Source organism: Eublepharis macularius, chromosome 1 (genome assembly GCF_028583425.1).
Source record: "Eublepharis macularius isolate TG4126 chromosome 1, MPM_Emac_v1.0, whole genome shotgun sequence".
Taxonomy (NCBI): Eukaryota; Metazoa; Chordata; class Lepidosauria; order Squamata; family Eublepharidae; genus Eublepharis; species Eublepharis macularius.
The window spans coordinates 213,462,216-213,481,294 of record NC_072790.1 but is presented as its reverse complement, the minus strand read 5'-3'; the positions used below and the strand labels follow the sequence as shown (position 1 = coordinate 213,481,294).

At 45.1% G+C, this 19,079-nt stretch overlaps 1 protein-coding gene across 3 annotated transcripts in view; it reads right to left on the bottom strand.

Moving 5' to 3' along the window:
* The window catches only part of CCDC85A (coiled-coil domain containing 85A), a 186,399-nt gene that overhangs the window by 40,442 nt on the left and 126,878 nt on the right, over nt 1-19,079 (bottom strand). For 2 of the 3 annotated variants that reach the window (XM_054996493.1, XM_054996510.1), the window contains exon 3: nt 15,675-15,751. The exons of the other annotated variant lie outside the window; for it this stretch is intronic. In XM_054996493.1, the coding sequence (XP_054852468.1) occupies nt 15,675-15,751 (77 nt within the window). The remainder of the gene's footprint in view (nt 1-15,674; nt 15,752-19,079) is intronic. 3 annotated transcript variants of the gene reach the window in all.

The following is a 19,079-nucleotide window of genomic DNA, read 5'->3' as shown; positions in this document are numbered from 1 at the left end:
GAAGCAAGAAGAAATAGCAAGTCTCTTAACAAACGAGGCAAGATGGTAGATCTTGCTGGCATGAGACACTATCAATGAGTCATCCCTCACAAGGTGAAAGATACGATATGACAGTGTTAAAAATATTAGTTCTTAATTATAGAGAGCATAACTTACTGGAAGTTTTCTTACACTAGTAAAAACATTAAATACATTGAATGTTTATGTAACACACATTTTGCATCTTTTGAATGAAACTCTGACAGCGTCTAAACTCAGAAAGTCACTAGGGAGTATCTGACATGCCAACCTGGCCTCTTTCTGGGGTGCCGATATGCTGATCATCTGTCCAAGTACAAATGTTTTTGGACGGGGGTGGAATGAAGACATGGGAAAGCAGCTCAGCAAATTAAGAAATGACCCTTAGCAAAGAAAGAGGGGGAAAGAGAGACAAAATCTTTGTTAGAGACATAACCCAATTTCAAGACCAGAGATTTCTGAAATTTTGAAGCAAGAAAAAAAATTCCCCACAGGGAAAAAAAAAACCCAGAAATGTAGGGAAAATTTAAAAATATGCAATACTTGTTTTCCTATGAGACCTACACTTATTTTACTGATTTAAAACACAAAATACATAATTTATAACACAGTTAGCATAAACTTTACTATTTGGCATATAAATGGAATTTAAAAGTATAAATATTTTCATTTTCCATCAAAAAAATGGCAAGCATACCCAATACTTGAGAAAGAGTTGCAAACTGCTGCACCCTACATTACCATCTTTAAATTTTGCAATTTGAGAGGTAGGGAGAAATAAGTTGAGGTTAGGAAATCAATTCTATAGTACACATAAGAAAGCGAATTTGGATAGAGACTGTCTCATAAAGTCACAGTAGGTAGGACTGCCAACATGTCTGGATATGAATCTAAACGTTATAATGTCGGTTTTCATTAACATCCAAATTCCCTTCCCACTGGATTCCCTGAGAACACTCCCTTTAGACTTTTAGTAGATCTGGGTTCTTATTTACAATGTTTGCATCATATAAGCAATGTTGCTTCATTTATCCCGCTCTTTTTCCAAGGAGTTCAGGATGAAGTGTATGAGGTTTATCCCAATTTGTTTTAATAAATATCTTAAAAAATCGATTAGACTGTGCAATTGTGACCCAGAGGAATCGGCATTGGAAACAATGCAGGATGATGCACTTTGGTCTGATCCAGCGCGACAGTCATTTAATTCACTGAGCTGTACTGGTGCTAGGTACAGCTGAGGAAAAAAGATGAATCCCACTGGATCAAACCAAAGATCCGATTTGTTTAGCATCCTGCTTTTCACAGTGCCCATCCAGAGCTTCTGGGAAGTTCAAAAGAAGGGTGGTTTGTTCCCCAGCAAATGTTATGCAGAGATTGACTGCCTCTGAACTTGGCAGTTCCATTTGGCTGCTAACTGATGACAGATTCTTGATAAATCGAAAAGAGTCCAGTAGCACCTTTAAGACTAACCAACTTTACTGTAGCGTAAGCTTTCGAGAATCACAGTTCTTTTTGTCAGATGCACGCTACTGGACTCTTCGATTTTGCTACTACAGACTAACATGGCTTAACTCCTCTGGATCTATGACCATGGAAGACTCTTGATATGGAATGAGCTACCTTTCTGTCATACCTGAGAAAGAGTTCTGTGTTGCTGAAAAGCTTGCCTTTCACAAACAATAGTCCCCCCTCATTCAGCTTGCATCCTTTGTTCCCTGAGGGCCATAAGGAAACCACTTTCCATGTCAAAACCAATAAAAAGAAACATACTTGAGTAGGAATTGCTATAACTTGACCTATTCAGAAGTAATTACAGAATATATTTCTGCTGTTTTCAACGTAACTGCTGAAAATATTCTCCCCAAAGATATTCTTTTTCCTCTTCTGATTCACGGGCTAACCTCTGCATAAGCACATTCTGCCACTACCTCTGCTTTGTCTGACTTCTGCTGCGTTGCCATGGAAGTTGAGAATTCAATTCTGCCAGCTCCCGTGCATTTGCTTGTACACCTCTGGTAACAAAGAGGGAATCCTTCTGTTTCTTTCAGATACTGTAGTCCTGGCAATACTTTTTTTTAACTGGCTTATTGTTCTATTAGATGGTGGCACTTTACAACCAATTACATTACTAGATTTTTAAAAAGAAAACTGCTGTTTCTAACAGGTTTTGTCTCAGCCCTCCCACCCAGGGCTGCCTAAAAGAGGGCGGCATCTAAAAATAGAACCAGTTTCACAGAAAGGCCATTTTGGAACTCTGATGACATTCTTTTCAAATGGATCAAGAAAAAATAAATACATTCTGCATGCCATTCTGCCTATATGTACCTATAGTTTTCTAAATTCTATTGTTTCAAATACAATTAAAAATACAATTAGATACACATACTCAGCTCTTCATTAAGGGCTAGTAATGCTCAGTCATCACAATGTTCTCAAACGACGAAGAAAATTGGGAACGTACTCTAAAACTAATAAGCTGCAAGTGTACAAGAAACATAATGCACAATTCATCTATGGAACTCATCGGCATAGGATAGTAGGCTGTCCACTAAATCAAAGACATTTGAGAGGTCGTAAGCTTAATTCTATCCATGCCAAGGAACAGCAGGAACAATCTCAATATTCAGCGATAGTCTGATTCTGTTGAACAGAAGTTGGGAATTAGCAATCAACAAGCTGGGATCAAGAAGAATTGGGGTTAGGGGAAATGTGGAAATCTTCAGATCTTCCCCTGCAAGATTCTTTTGTTTTTAGTAAAGATTTTATTTTAAAAGAAAAGATAAAAAAATAGAAAGTGCATAGAAACTTATACAAGCACTTCATTTGAATTTAGATTAAGGTTAATAGAAAGATATATTCAAAGTATATAACAGTACAACTAAATTATATAATAGCTCTCATCCCCTCTCCTTGGTTGCTTATACCAAACTTGAATGTCAATAATTTTTATTAAGTCGTTTTTCCTGTGTTTTATCTTTATAACATAATTACATTAATTTATCTTAGTTTTAAGTCATCAAAGAAATCTTTCCATTTTTTCCATAAGAGTGTGGGACTCTAATCTGGAAAACCGGATTTGATTCCCCACTCCTCCACTTGAAGCCAGCTGGGTGACCTTGGGTCAGCCACAGCTTCTAGGAGCTCTCTCAGCCCCACCCACCTCACAGGGTGTTCTGTTGAGGGGATAATAACGTACTTTGTAAACTGCTCTGGGAGGGGATTAAGTTGTCCTGAACGGCAGTATATAAATTGAATGTTATTATTAGTAGTAGTAGTAGTAGCAGCAGAAGTAGTATATTCATTTTAACAGCAGAAATTCTTCCTAGCCATGAAATATTCAATTTTTTCCCATCTTTGCATGTCTTCAGTAATGCTTGTCCACACTTTTTGATAATTATCCTTGTCCACACTTTTTGATAATTATCCTTATACAGGTTCTCATTACATGCTGATACATTTATTTTGAGATATTTTACAGGCTTTGTAGTGATGGCAGTGTCTTATTTTTCCAATCTCTTCTTGTTCCTCTGTTGTCGAAAGTAACATTATCTTTGTTTACTTTTTGTTCAACTTGTATCTACAGTACTGTCCAAATTTTAATATTTATTCCATTATACAAGAGTTGTTTGGATTTGTCACTGATATAACCACATCATCCGCATAGCTTCTCGTTTTATATATCTCTTTCCCCTATATTCCATCGATTCTGTTGTCTTGCCTGATTCTCATCACCAGAATTTCCAAGGCAATAATGAACAGTAACGATACTGGGCACCCCTGTTGTGCTCCTTTTGTTATTTCAATTTTCTCCATAAATGAACCATTGACTAGGATTGCAGCTTGCTGGTTGGTGTAGATACTTTACATCCAATTCAAGAACCGAGTCCCACAATTCATTCTTTTCAATGCTTTCATAAGAAATTTCCAAGACACATTGTCGAACGCTTTTTTAGCATCTAGAAACATAAATACAGTTTTTGTTCTTCTTTCTTGAATATTCAATTGCATTGAGGAGAGACAACTGATGTTGTCTTTCATCTATCTCTTCGGGACAAAACCTGTTTGATCTTCATGGATTACTACTTCTTAATCTTTCTGCCATTGTTGTAAATATCCTATAATCCACATTCAGTAAAGAGATGGGTCTATATGATTGTGGTATTAATAGATCATTCCCCTCTTTATATATTAAAGTTATATTTGCTTCTTGCCACATCCATGGTAGGATCTTCCTGTCTTGTATCTCTTTCATCACTTTTTGTAGGGGTATGGCTAATATATCCTCAAAACATTTATAATAGACAGCTGTCAGCCAATATGGACCTGGAGCCTTCGCTGCCTTTAGTTTTTTGATGGCAAAATTAGTATCTTATATTGTTATTGCTTTATTTAGAATATTTCTATGCTCAGTCATAAACTTTTTGATTGGTGTCTTTTGCAGATATTTCTCCATCTCTTCTTCTTTTATGGCTCCTTTGTAGAGGTTGGAAAAGAAAGTTCTAATTTGGTCTTTCATTTCTTGCTCTTTGTAGATTACTTGGTATGCCATTCCTAATTCCTGGTATCCTTCTTTTCTCTCTCTCTCTTTTCTCAAACAGTATGCCAAATATCTTCCAGGTTTGTTTGCAGCTTTGAAATGTCATTGTTTTAAATATTTCATTTTTTCTGAGTTTCTTCTACCTCCAATAAATCCAATTCATTCTTTAGCTGTTTGATTTCTTTCCATTTACCTTTATCCCTTGTTAATTTGTGTTCTTGTTCCAGTTTCTTCAATTTCTGGATTAGATTATCCGTAACTCCCAGCTTCGCTTTTTTCTTTTTGGATGCTATTGCTAACAAGGTCCTTCTTATGTAGGCTTTACTAGCTTCCCAAATTGTTATTGGATTAACATCCACTGTAGTATTTATCGTGAAATAGTCAAGCAATTCTTTGTTCGTCGTCGTCCTTCTGTGCAGCCCCACATTGGGACTGCGCGTGCGCAGGCCGGCCGCGGAAAGATTTAACTAGCTATAGAACGCTGAAAAGGGGGACGCTCGCCCGTTCCGCGCGTGCGCAGTTCCGTTCCCGCCAAAACCGGCATACTTAAAGCGAGCGTCCCCCGCATTCCCTCAGTTCCTTTTTCACCGCTGTCGGAATCGGTTCTTCTAGCGTGTTTCTCCTTCCACTCGTCGTTATGGCCCTCTTCAAAAAGTGCCAAAAATGCTCCACAAAAATGACCCACTCGGATGGGCACGATTTGTGCCTTCTCTGTCTCGGGGAAGGACACATTGTTCAACGCTGTGCTATTTGCCAGTCTTTTACGCCGAAGGCTCGCCACGACCGCTCCGCTCGGCTGAAGGCCTTCCTCTGGGGGTCTAACCTCCTTCTCCAAGACCAGGCGGGTAAGCTTGATGCGCCTCGCTCGGCCGCTTCTCCCGCTCCCGGGCCGTCGTCTGACCCGGTTCGTGGTTCCTCGGATCCGACCCCCTCGGAACCGGCTGCGGTGTCGACTGCCTCTCCTGTGACCGAGGGCGCTGCGCGCCCGAAGAAGCGCTCGGCAGAGCGCTCCGCTGTGGAACGGGCTGCTTCGGCGCCCCCGGCAAAAAAGTCTAAGTCTCGTTCCAAACATCACAAACGAGACGTCTCCGCTCCCGCCACTCGAGGCCCTTCTCCTGTTCCGGCAACTCTTTCGGTTCCTCCGGCTGATGCCTTGCACACGCCGTCGCCGCCGCACACGCCTCCGCCGCAGATGGAGGATGATTACATCTCGGTTCCGAACCTCCCGGATCTGATCATGGCCTTCGAGCATGGCTTGCCATCCGCTCCTGCCTCTGCTGACCCGTCTGTTTCGTCCTCCTTCTGGCCCCAGCAGCAGGTCCCGGACCCCCGTTCGGTTCCGACCCCGTGGCTGCCTCCGGTGCAGAATTTCCCGGGCATAGGTGATGTGGCGACCTGGTCATCCTTCGTGTCCTGGCTCCAGTCTTCGGCAGCGCTTGTCCAACGCGCTGGCCTGGTTCCACCGGTACCTGCTTTCCCTGCTGCCGTACCAGAGACGTCCGTGAGACACCCGGGACACGCGGTCGCCCCTCCGACGCTGCCTCCGGTCTCCCGCACGGAACCGATGCCGTCTGCCTCTGTGCAGGTGCCAGAGTTCTCCGGTTCCGAGGATGAGGAGGGCCTGGCTTCCCCGTCAGAAGCTTCCTCCGACCTTGCATGGGACCCGTCCCCTGACGATGCCGTCGGTGATTCCAGAGCGTCCTCTCCCACCGAAGATCATCGTATGCTTCCTGAGCAGATGATCCGAATGGCAGAAGCTTTGGAGCTGGATGTCACTTCTTCTGCCACGAAGCACAAGAGTAAGGTCCTCCAGGCGCTGTCCTCTGGTTCTTCGGCTTCTGTAGCTTTCCCTCCGGTGGAGGATCTCGTTGATGCCGCGCACAACTTGTGGCAAGCACCGGCCTCGGTTCCGGCGACTGCCCGGAACCTGGAAAAATGTTATCGGCTAAAGCAGGAGGATTGCCCTTTTCTTTTCGCCCACCCGAAGCCTTCTTCCCTAGTCGCCGATGAGGTCAACGCTCGGTTCCGTCGGAATTCCCAATCCGCTCCGGTAGATCGAGAAGGCCGGGAACTGGATACCCTGGGACGCAAGGTCTACTCCTCAGCATCCCTTGCTTTCCGTATTGCCAACTTCCAAGCGATAATGGGATCGTACAATCTCTTCCTATGGAACCGACTATCCTCCTACATCGCTGACTTGCCCGCTGCCAGTCGACCCTTGGTCAAGGCTCTACAAGCTGAGGCTGTTAAGCTCGCGAAACAGCAAATGACAGCCGGAAAAGATGTGGCTGACTGTTCAGCTCGCTCCATGGCTTCCTCTGTGGTCCTCCGAAGGCATGCTTGGCTCCGCTCCACAGCCCTGCCTCTGGACAAGCGGGCGAAGGTTAAGGATTTCCCCTTCGAGGGAAGTCTCTTATTCTCAGAGAAGACCGACGAGGCCCTTTCCCTCATGAAAAAGAATCACCAGACGGCTAAGTCCCTCGGCGTGATTGCTGACCAGTCGGCTTTGAGGTATCGTGCTCCTCGGTTCCAGTCCTTTCAAGCGCCCTACCAGTCTTCCCAGCCTTACCATCAGCGCCAAGGCCGCTATTCTTCAACTTACTACGGCCGCCGCTCCTTCTCCGGTTCACAGAAGAGTGCTGCTAAAAGGTCTTCTCGGAACCGAGGGAAACAGGGACCTCAACACTCCCCGAAGGGTCCTGCGTCGGGTCCGAAACAGCTCTTCTGACTGGACCTGGACGTTGCCTTGCCTGCCTCCCAGGATGTTGGCCAGACCCCCTTGTTTGGGGAGAGGCTCCGACCGTTCCTGCCCGTTTGGCGGACTATCACTACTGACTCCTGAGTGTTGTCTATTGTAGAGCATGGCTACAAATTGTTGTTCTTCTGCACCCCCCCTCTCTCTTTGCCCCCTCGTTATGCCCCAGTTTCTGGTTCTCTATTGAATAATAATGTTCAGGAGTTGCTTCTAAAGGGTGCTGTGCGTGTGGTTGATCTTTCCACCTCTCCCTTTGGGTTTTATTCTAGGTATTTCCTAGTGGATAAAAAGGATGGTGGTTCTCGCCCTATCCTAGACCTCCGGGGTCTCAACTCCTACCTAGTGACCCAGAAATTCCGAATGCTCACCTTGTCCAAGGTTATAGAGCTCTTGGACATTGGAGTCTGGATGGCCATTATTGACCTGAGAGACGCCTACTTTCACATCTCTATACATGAGGATCATAGGAAATACCTCAGGTTCTTCTGTGGGTCAGTGGCCTATGAATACACTGTTTTGCCTTTTGGGTTGGCTTCCGCCCCCCGAGTATTTACCAAATGTATGGCAGCGGTGGTGGGCTTTTTACGCTCTGAAGGGTGTGTCATCTACCCCTACTTAGATGATTGGCTCCTGGTTGGGCCCTCTGCCTCTGGACTTAGGGATCAGCTCTCCCTTGTCACTTCTCTACTCAATAGCCTGGGCCTTCTCATTAATTTTGAGAAGTCCATATTTTTGCCTACGCCAACGATACGGTTTATTGGGGTAGTTCTGGACTCCTCTTTAGGGAGGGCGTTCCTACCTCTGGATCGTTTAAACCGTCTGGTTTCTATGGTGCATTATTTTCTGTCTCACCGCTACCAGACGGCCTTACTTATTCAGACGCTCCTTGGGCTCATGGCCTCCACTACAAGTGTAGTGCTTCTGGCACGCCTCCATATGCGGCCCCTGCAAACCTGGTTTCTTAAACGCTTTAACCCACTTCTGATGTCCTCTCATCGGAAGTTCTCCATCCCAAGAGGTGTGCTGCGCTCTCTGGTTTGGTGGTCTCTCCCTGAGAATTTATCCAGGGGTTCTCCCTTTGGTACTTTTGTGGCTGACGTTACTGTCTCCACTGATGCCTCCAACCTCGGCTGGGGTGGCCGCTGTGGTTCTTTAACTGTGCAAGATGTCTGGTCGCCCTCTGAGGCTTCCATGCACATCAATGTGTTAGAACTACGTGCAATCCGGTACTCCCTTGCTTCCTTCACAGATTTGCTCCGGAACAAGCGGGTCCAGGTCCTGTCCGACAACACGACGGCCTGCTACTATGTGAACAAGCAAGGGGGAACAGTTTCACTCAGGCTCTGCAAGGAAGCCGCAAGGCTATGGTCTTGGGCGTCCCACAACGTCTACCCCAGGGCGATTCACATCGCGGGGAAGCTGAACGTGTCCGCAGACACCCTCAGCAGGGTGTTTCTTCCGCAGCACGAATGGTCCCTTCAGCCCAAATACCTCCTTCCAGTTTTCCACCAGTGGGGGTTTCCGGAGGTCGACCTTTTTGCTACAGCCTACAACAAACGGGCCCCTCTGTTTTGCACCAGGGCTGGGGTGGATCCTCAATCTCTAGGAGATGCCTTCCAGATACCCTGGTCCCCAGGCTTCTTCTATGCCTTCCCTCCAACCCCGCTCCTTCACAAGGTTCTTTGCAGGATTCGAGCTTATCGCACCCACTGCATCCTGGTGGCTCCATATTGGCCTTGCCAGGAATGGTTCCCCCTCCTGCTCTCCCTTTCGAAGGGATGTTGCCTGCCCTTTCCACCCGCCCCGGACCTCTTGCTACGGGACGGTGTGTGGCACCACAATGTAGGGGTATTGAAGTTGACAGCCTGGCTCCTGCTGGCCCCAGCATGACCTTCTCTGCTGAGGTCTTGCGGATCCTTTTGAACTCACGGAAGCTCTCCACTAGGCTGTCTTACCAACACAAGTGGTCCCGTTTTTCCCGTTGGTTGGCTCCCAAAGGGGTTTCCCCTTGGGTATGCCCTCTGCCTTTACTTTTTGATTACCTTGTGGGGTTGCACTCGAATGGTCTGGCTGTGACCAGTATTAAGGTCCACCTGGCTGCAATCTCCGCCTTTCATGAGCGGATTGATGGGAGAACTGTGTTCAGCCATCACCTGTCCAAGCAGTTTCTTAAAGGGCTTTTCAAAACCTTCCCTCCCAGAGCACCCCCGGTTCCACAATGGAGTTTGCCTTTGGTTCTGGCCCAATTGATGCTTCCACCCTTTGAACCGCTGGCTACCTGTCCGCTGGCATTGGTGACATTAAAAGTGGTGTTTCTGGTGGCTATTACCTCCTCCAGAAGGGTTGGGGAGATCTCTGCCTTTCGGGCTGATCCCCCCTTTCTTCAGTTTTTCCCAGATAAGGTTGTCCTGCACCCTAGTCTGGAATTCCTCCCGAAAGTGGTAACCAAATTTCATCTTCAACAGAAGGTTATCCTCCCCACCTTTTTTCCTAACCCCTCTTCCCCAGGGGAAAGAGCCTTGCACACTCTCGATTTAAGACGTGCTTTATTGTTTTATTTGCATGCAACAGCAGCTTGTAGAAAGTCCCCTGCATTGTTCATTTGCTATTCTGGACCCCGGAGGGGTCTTCCTGCTTCCCCACAGTCCATTTCCCGTTGGTTGGTGTCTGCCGTTAAACTTTGTTATGCTAAAGCTGGTGTGCAGTGTCCTCTGTCCGTGATTGCCCACTCTACCCGGGCACAAGCTGCTTCTGCAGCATTCCTACGAGGGGTTCCGCTTCGAGACGTCTGTCAAGCTGCCACCTGGTCGTCTCCATCAACGTTCATCAAGCACTACTCTGTGGACGTGAATGCAAGACGTGACTCGGCTGTTGGGACTGCTGTCCTGCACTCGTTGTTCCAGTGACACTCACACCCGCCCCCATTGGTGAGTAGCTCGCTATACTCCCAATGTGGGGCTGCACAGAAGGACGACGACGAAAAACAGTGTTTCTTACCAGTAACTGTTGTTCGTCGAGTGTCTTCTGTGCAGACACACATTCCCTCCCTCCTGCCTCGCTGTGAGTGCTGTTTGGTACTACTTGGCCTCCGGCGGCTCAGGGGAACTGAGGGAATGCGGGGGACGCTCGCTTTAAGTATGCCAGTTTTGGCGGGAACGGAACCGCGCACGCGCGGAACGGGCGAGCATCCCCCTTTTCAGCGTTCTATAGCTAGTTAAATCTTTCCGCGGCCGGCCTGCGCACGCGCAGTCCCAATGTGTGTCTGCACAGAAGACACTCGACGAACAACAGTTACTGGTAAGAAACACTGTTTTACCCCTGCAAGATTCTATGACACACCTTTTCTCAGCTGCTCTCAATGTTCTATCCCTTCTAGAGCATTTTCAGTCCTCCTCAGAGATGTTTCGAGGATTTTTTCTTCCTTTTGGTTAATTTAAAAAGACAAATTTTCAGCATACCTGGGAATTCAGCAAGTATGTAAAATAAACCCTACCTTGTTGTGGCTGGCCCAGTTCGGCTGCTTTCATCATCCACACAAGGTCAGCCATTTTGCCATTAAATACAGACATGACGTGATTGAGAATGTTCCTGAGGATGGCCATTGTTGGCAGGTGGGAAGCTGAGCTAGATAGGTGCGGCAACTGAATGTTTCATATATATCTGCCTAGATTAAGATGGGCAGCTATGTTAGTCTGTCTGTAGCAGTAGAAAAGAGCAAGAGTCCAGTGGGACCTTCATCAGATAAGCTGTGACACATGAAAGCTCATATCCTACCACAAATTCTGTTAGTGTTATAGGTGCTACTGGACTTTTGCTTTTTTCTGTCTGTCTGCCATATGTGTATGTGTATATGTAAACAAGTCCATACTGTTTACTGTGTTCACTCTTGGGAGTGTCCTTCTTAGGGAAGCAACCCCAGGAACCTGGTTCCTTGAAAGGCTTCTGTTGAATGGATTGTCTTCTTCCCCCCAGTGCTCATTTTGGTGAGGGAGGAGAGCCCACCTTTGCTCCAGCCAAGGACTGGCACTGATGAGAGGAAGAAGTTTGTGCAGCAAACTATGTGGAAATCCTGTTGAAACCCCACCCCCCCTATACATTCTAATTCTAAAATCAGAACTTTGAATGGCACGGAAATGATACAGAACCCTAGAATTAGAAATTAGCATTTTTGAAGGAAAAAAGTGGGCTGCAAAATTCAATAGGACTAACACCTTGCAGCCAAAGAACTGACTGGTATATTCAACATGTAACATTTATCTTCACCATCATCTTGGGTCCCTGTTTTTACTCTGTACTTTTCCTTTTGCTTTTAGGCTCCATTCCCTCTTCACCCAATCCCACAAACTATTCCCATCCTTAGTGCATGTGTGACACTTTACTTCCAGCCGTAATTACTAAATTTTTCTTCTATCAAAGAAATTTGACTATAAACATTCTGAAAAGATGGTATGTTCATGAACATTCTGCACTCTGCCACCACAATCGCTCAGACAATCATGACTGTGACTTCAACTTTCAAAAGCACAATAAAAGCATAGATTCAGATCTGGGCTGTGCCTTTTTAAATGGACCTACTAAGAACTATGGATGCAGTCGGGAGCACAGATGTGAAACTGAAGTAAAATCATTTTGTGATGATGATGCCCCATCAAAATGAAAGACTGGAACCGGCCAGGGAGACTGTGCATTCCAAAGAAACCACAATATATCACACAAGACATTTTCAAGATGGTGCCCTTTGCAAGGCAGTTCTTGCCAAGGGCACTTCTTGCCTCTCTAAATACAGGTTGTGCTGTTTCTGTGTCTCCGATTATATCTTGAGATGCAACAGGCTTGCATAGTTTAACACTTGGATAAGCGCTGCTGTAAATTGATGATGCACATGCTTTAGGGGCAACCAGTTAACTCAGACGTGATCTCTAGAAGAATGATCTGGTGGTCTGCTGGAACTCCGCGGAAGGGCCTGTTTTCTTTCTCCAAATCTTCCATCTATGGCCAGAGGGAAAGAGCTTGGATTCTATCCAGTCTTCTACCAACTGGAAACATAAGCAATCATTTGTTACAACTTGGCCAGTGTAAGCTACAACATGCCTTCAGGCCTCACAAAATGATGCAACATTCTGGGTTAATTCACACATTCTGGTTCCCAACAAAACTATAAATGGCCAGCATGTCAGCAACTGTCTCCCCTCACTGCATGTATGATTCTGCATATATAATGTAATGAAGGGGTTTGGCAGCTGCAGGGCTGGGTTCTTCTAAGTCCCTGGGAAAGGTGGATAATAAATATATTACTAAATAAAAATAACTAAATATCCAGCACCTTAATATAAACCAGTTTTATGGTTTATCTCATTTCAGAGAAATACCAAGGGAGAAGCAATGGCCTGCTCAGGCAGGGGTCATACCTGAGGAGGGACCATACCCCTCTGCGGTGGAAGGAACATTTGTGTGGAGAAGTTGTGGTGTGGTGGCAGAGCACCTTCTTTGCATGCAGTTCCTGGCATCTGCTGTGAAAAGGATCTCCAGCAGCAAATTAGGGGAAAGACCTGTCTCTACCTGAGAGCCCAGAGGTCTGCTGCCAGGCACAGCAGACAGTATCGAGTAAGATGAATGAAATGTCTGCCTTGAAAGAATGCAGCTTTGTATGTTCATGCACTCTGCCCTGTTGTGCATACAGAGGGTTGTATCCAGCCTGCTTTCCCATCCAGTCTCACTCAATTCCGCTCCTTACCACAGTCCCAGTCACGTAATGGCTTTTGTCCCTGCCGGTCTTAAGATCCCCAACACAGTCCTTTTGTGTGTGTGTGTGTGTGTGTGTGTGTGTGCACGTGCGTGCGTGCGTGCGTGTGGGGTCAAAGAGGACTCCTCTTCCCCCTTTTACTTGTAAAAGCGTTGGTTGGAGCCAACCTAGGACTGCCAAATATACATGAGTTAATGCTCCCAATAGATGCCCAAGCAGCATTTGTGTAATCTTCAAATACAAACAACACTGTGTTAAGTGGAGGGAACGGCTTTTTGATATCACGAGCAGAGGCCTGGAGGCTTAATGCTTAAGGTACTACAGAAAACATTCTAAGATGCTTCCAACTTGCTGCAGAATATGATGTATGAAAAAAAAGACTGCTGAATCCCTGAAGGTGACTATTTGTGACTTCCTTAATCAAATTTTCTTTCTGCAGCACAGATTTGAGCCTCCAATGAGATTTTGATAGCACAAGTATCGACTCTAGGGGGAAAGGGGGAGCTAAAGCATGGGAGAGAATTAAATCTTAACCCCAGCCCAAGAGTTTGTCAAGGCTCATTAAAGAGAAATTAAAACACAAGGAGATGAGAATGTTTGATTGCTGGACTGGGAGGCTTTAGTTGCACTGAGCTTTAAATTGTGTTTAGTTCTGATTTCCTGAAAACTCTCAATTTCATGTAAACACAAGCCCAGTGCAACACACACACACACACACATTACCCAAAGCACTTACATGATAACTCATCATAATATTTGAGATAAGCAGAAGACTGTACACATTTGGAGGGAGTTGTCTAGGAGCCAGTTTATACATTGCTGATTCTAAGACAGAGATTTCAGATTTCTGCAACTCAAATCCTATTGCACTGTTCATTGGATGTCCCACTCCATTGGCTGTATTGATTTAGGCTGCATAATCCGCCTTAAATCCCAGGAAGAAAGATAGACCATACAGAATGTAAATAAATAAATATGAGATGGGTTAAGTACTGTTCAGATCCATTCATGCATTTCTAATAATATCATTTGGAGTGCAATTGGACTTGGCTTCCCTACCTCCCACCCTAAGAACCCCCTTAAGCCCTGCTGTACCTCCTTCACTTCCCCCAAAGTTTAATCAGAGGGTGGCAGCTGAAGGCTTCCCTGCAAAACCTCAATTCCTCCCTTTCTTTCTGGAATTTGTGACGATTGTAGTGGGAGTGTCTTGGGCACGAAAGGGAGTGATTCTCCAGAGTACCTGACATCTTGATAGGGACATCAGCTGCTCAGAAAACTACAAGTTCCTTTATGCCTGCTCATGACAGCACCCTAGGTGCAAAGAACACTGAGACACAAAGCCTTGGAATGCTGAATTCTGTGGTCAATAACACATTCACGAGCCTGCATGGTACAATTCCTATGAAAGTAAAAAATATACACAGTCACATTCCATATCTCTGTGAGTTGATCTCTGCATTGTCCATCCGAGTCCCTTTGTCAATATGAAGGAGACAGGTATTAGAAAACTTAAATGGAGGGAAAGGTGATAGGCTTTGGAGGAAAACGTGAAAATTTTCACCTATGACAGACACTCCTTTTTGGTATGTATTTAAGTTATTTTTAACCCACCTTCTCAAAGGACTCGAGGTAGTTTACAACATCCATTAAAATGCACACCAATAAATCCAAACAAGAAAACAACACAACAATAAAACTAGCTCAACAATCAGGGATAACAGAATACCAAACTTCCTCATCAACAACTACTAATCTAGAAAAGCTCTTGTGAGTTAACTCCACCTTGCAGTGGCGTCAGAATACCAGCAACAAGAGGGCCTTCGTGACATTCAGGAAGGCCATTTCACAATACAGGAGACACAGCAGAGAAAGCTCTGGCCCAGCTGTTGATAACTGCATCTGCCTACATCCTGGTACTTTAAGCAGGGCTTGATCAGAAGAGCCACCACAGAGAAAGAGATAGTCCTGCAGGTATCAAAAATGAATGTGGACATACACATGTGAGCAGCATCAGCACTGCTAGCCCTATTTGCCTGGTGGGATATAGCATCAGTGAGTGAATGACATTGGGGGGGGGGATTGTGTATGTTCCATTTTAGATGATTGGAGACCTTTGTGTAATTTTTTGGAATGTCCAACACAGCAATTCTATTGTTACTATGCAAGATCACATTTCTCCACTAAATAAAAAAAGTCGTATTAAACCATAAGAGAATATCTTCAGAAAGGTCATCTGTGCAGACTCATCCCGACTATGAGCAATTGTCTTTTAGTGAGAAGATTCTGCCAGACACACTACCCTGCCTCATTCTTGCCTTACTGCTGCCTCTGGATCCTGACATTTTTGCCTTCCTGGGCTATGCTGATTGCCTCTTCTGATGACTTACTCCATCCTGCCTTTTGGAATGCCGATCCTATTATCACTTGGGATGCTGACATACACACCCCGTAAAATCTGACAATAGTCCAACTTATTACCCATCTCACAAACAACACTCATAATTGTTTCAGTGATTTTATATTTGACAAAATTAGGCTGATTCCATGAACGGGCCTGTGCCAAAGTTCTAACTATGGGCCTGAGCTACAAGCTAGTGTACCTCACAATAGAAGTCACCCACCTGGGGCAGCATGCGATTTTCCTCCTCCAGCTGTCTTACTCTTGCTTCCAGCTGCCTAACATAGGACAAGGTTGGTTCTAAAATTAAAAAGACAAAAGAAAAGAACTCAAATTACACACACACACACATACACATCTGCTTGGGCACACCCGAGGCCAGAACCTCCAGAAGGCAGTTTCTGACTGGGCATATTCACAGCAGTAGCTGCTAAGTCTGTGATACAGATTTTAAATACTCTGTTTTGTTGCTTTCCAAGTGTTTATAAAGCCAGGTGGTTGGCTATAACTAGAAACTAAGAACTTTAAGTCCTGGTACGAGCACAACATTTTTTTGTACAGAATCTAAATTAGTTAACCTGTGTGGCTTAATTTGAAAATTTCATCTGCGTTATACCTCACAAATTATCTTTGTTCTATGTACGCAGATGATAAACTCAGGACTCTGCATAGCCCAGAAGAATGCAACATTCAGATTTTTTTAAAGGTAGCGAAATCCTTGCAGGGATGGTCTTAGTGATTTTGGGGCCCCGGTCAAAAGTCTACTTCTGGCACCCCTGAATCACTGCCTTTCCATAGTGCCATACAAGGGGTAGCCCTTGTCCTATGTGAGGTGGGCAGGAGTCACAGCTGCCACATAAAGCCAGATGTCCGAGCTCAAGAAGGGGCAGGTGGGTGGTCGTGCCCCCAAAGTGTGAGGCCTGGGATAGCAGCCCTTGTTGCCCATTGGCTAAGACTGCCCTGACTCCTTGAGAGTGAAACATCCTGATACTCCACTAAAAACTGAAGATGCCACTGGCTGTAATTCTGTACAGGGCCTTGTGATATTTCTGTATACTTTTGGCATCAATAGGAAGAAAATGGAGATTGGCGTGGTTGGAGATTTAGGTCTGTCCTAGCAACCAAACATGTCTCCATATACTTAATCTCCATGCTATAATCCTCACTCCTGGATCCAAACTTCAGAAGCATTTATGTAGTCTAACTTGGCTTACTGGGAGGTTTAGACCCTGTTGTTCATTTATAAGCAAATAAGTAGCAAGGATCATGCTTGCCTGGGAACCATGATCTCAAGGCTAGAAGTCTATCTCCAGTTCTAAATATCAGAAGGGTAGCATCTGCTTACTTGGCAGTGAGAGAAGACACTTTGCATATGCTCAGAGGTGTGTGCATCATTTCTCTTATAATAATTGCACAGACAAGTTCCAAATCTGAGCTTAACTTTGAAAACAATTTCCAGGGCCAAGGATGAGCTGGAAGCATTGCTTAGATCAAGTCATCATAGCTTCCTGCATCTTAAATGGAAATAAAATGTTCTTTTCATACAGAGTTGCTGAATGGGTGAATCAAGGACACTTCTCACATTACACTTTCTAAGTGCACATCTGAGATGTTTTAAGTGCACACCTGACAAATTAAAGTGTGAATGTGGCAGACACATTTGCAAACACATATTAGAGAGATCCACTCATCAAGCAAAGGAGCCGCAGCTCCTTATTTAATACACAACAGTGACATACAAAAAAAAGTGACATACAGACACAGATCTGTTCCCTTTATATTTTACGATAAAAATATTGTGACGCATTTTGTGTAACAGGTAGATACTGTACATTCTGATCCAAAAACTAGTAGAAAGGAGGAACTGGAAAAGAGCTCTGTTAGTAAAGGGGGCGGGCAACAAGGCATCAACCCAGTCTAATCACTTCTCCTATATAACTGATGGTCAGGTGACTATAGCCAAACAGAGGAAATTTACTATTCATTCCAGCTTAGAGTAGGGGAGGTCTTAGCCAATAGGCAAAAGGGAGAACTGCCCTGGGCCCCATGCTGTGGGGAACAACCCCACCCACTTTTAGAGAGCGGGGGTGGGTGCGAAAGAAAAATAGGGTCCCACCACTGCCGTTTGCACCCATTTCATCCGGGGCTCAGGCAACAAGATCAGTAGTGGCCACTGGTGATTTCCCCACCAGAGGCTAGGGCAGCCAGTCTTATGACACCCCATCTCCAGATCAAGAAACTAGGGAATTAAATTTCACATCTTACAGACATTTAAAATATACTTTTATTTTTATAATTGAGGCTTTGGGGACCACTTAGTCTTCTAGTTCTCAATGAAGGCAATGCCTGGACTCAGGGAGCCACGCAGCATGCACTTGGCCTATTATGAGGAGATTATAGGCTTAAAGGAAACACACAGTAAGCTTGATGTAAAGAGCTAAGAAACAGGTTTACTGTAGTGGTATTTGTAGCTTGGTTGTTTCTTTGTTTTCCATCTCTCCAGCTCTCAATATTACAATCACAAAGTTATTGGAAAGTTGGGCCCTGAGAATGTGTTAACAGTTAAAAGCAAATTTCTTGTTTAATAATAACAACAACAACATTCGATTTATACACCGCCCTTCAAGACAACACCCACTCAGAATAGCTTATAAAGTATGTTATTATTATCTTCACAACAAACACCCAGTGAGGTGGGTGGGGCTGAGAGAGCTCCAAGAAGCTGTGACTGACCCAAGGTCACCCAGCTGGCTTCAAGTGGAGGAGTGAGGAATCAAACCCGGCTCTCCAGATCAGATTCCTGCACTCTTAACCACTACACCAAACTGCCCCTTCACACCAAACTGGCTCTAGGTTGATTGACTCAGAGTTATAACATGGAACAAAAAGGCTTTCAACTTTTAACTGTTTTTGACAGGAACAGCACCCAAATGCTGTTCCTGTCAAAATACTCAAAAAAAAAAAGCACCTCAAAATACTCAAAATCCCTAATGGACACTCTGCTTAAGCAGATATCCCTTCTCCCACCCGAAATCAACAACCACCAACTCTGTCCCTTGGCCAGCAGTGAAAATACCCAACTCCACCCCCACCCCCACCCCCACCCCCACCCCACGCACACATTCCATTCCACCATTGCAAGCTGAGGCTCCTTGAGGGTGGAACTTGAAACCATCCATCACAGCAGGCTTTTGGCAACAGATTCAACCCACCTGACATGAGGCAAGGGCTGCCCTTGCTTGGCCCCAGCAAGGCGGGCAGCGGGGGGAGTGGTGTATAGCAGTGATGTTAGGGCTCCATCCTGAACGTTTGCCCAGAGCCCCAGAATCGCTAAGGTTGCCCCTGCCTCAGAGCCTAATGGGAATATATCTCCTCTCTTGTTGAGGCTTACATGGAAAGTGATAGGCCTCAACTTTCTAAGGGTTATGGAGTTCACAGGGACAGCTCACAGCCAATTTCTCCTTCTATTTTGCTCTCATCACAGAACTGCTGCCACACCAGGACTTTAAGTTCCCCCTTCACAGAGACAAGAGTTTAGAATACAAAAACAAACACTTAGAAAAATGCAGGTTGTAGACCTGGAAGAATATCTTGTATGACATTTAATACCTCTCTGCTGTTAAAGTGT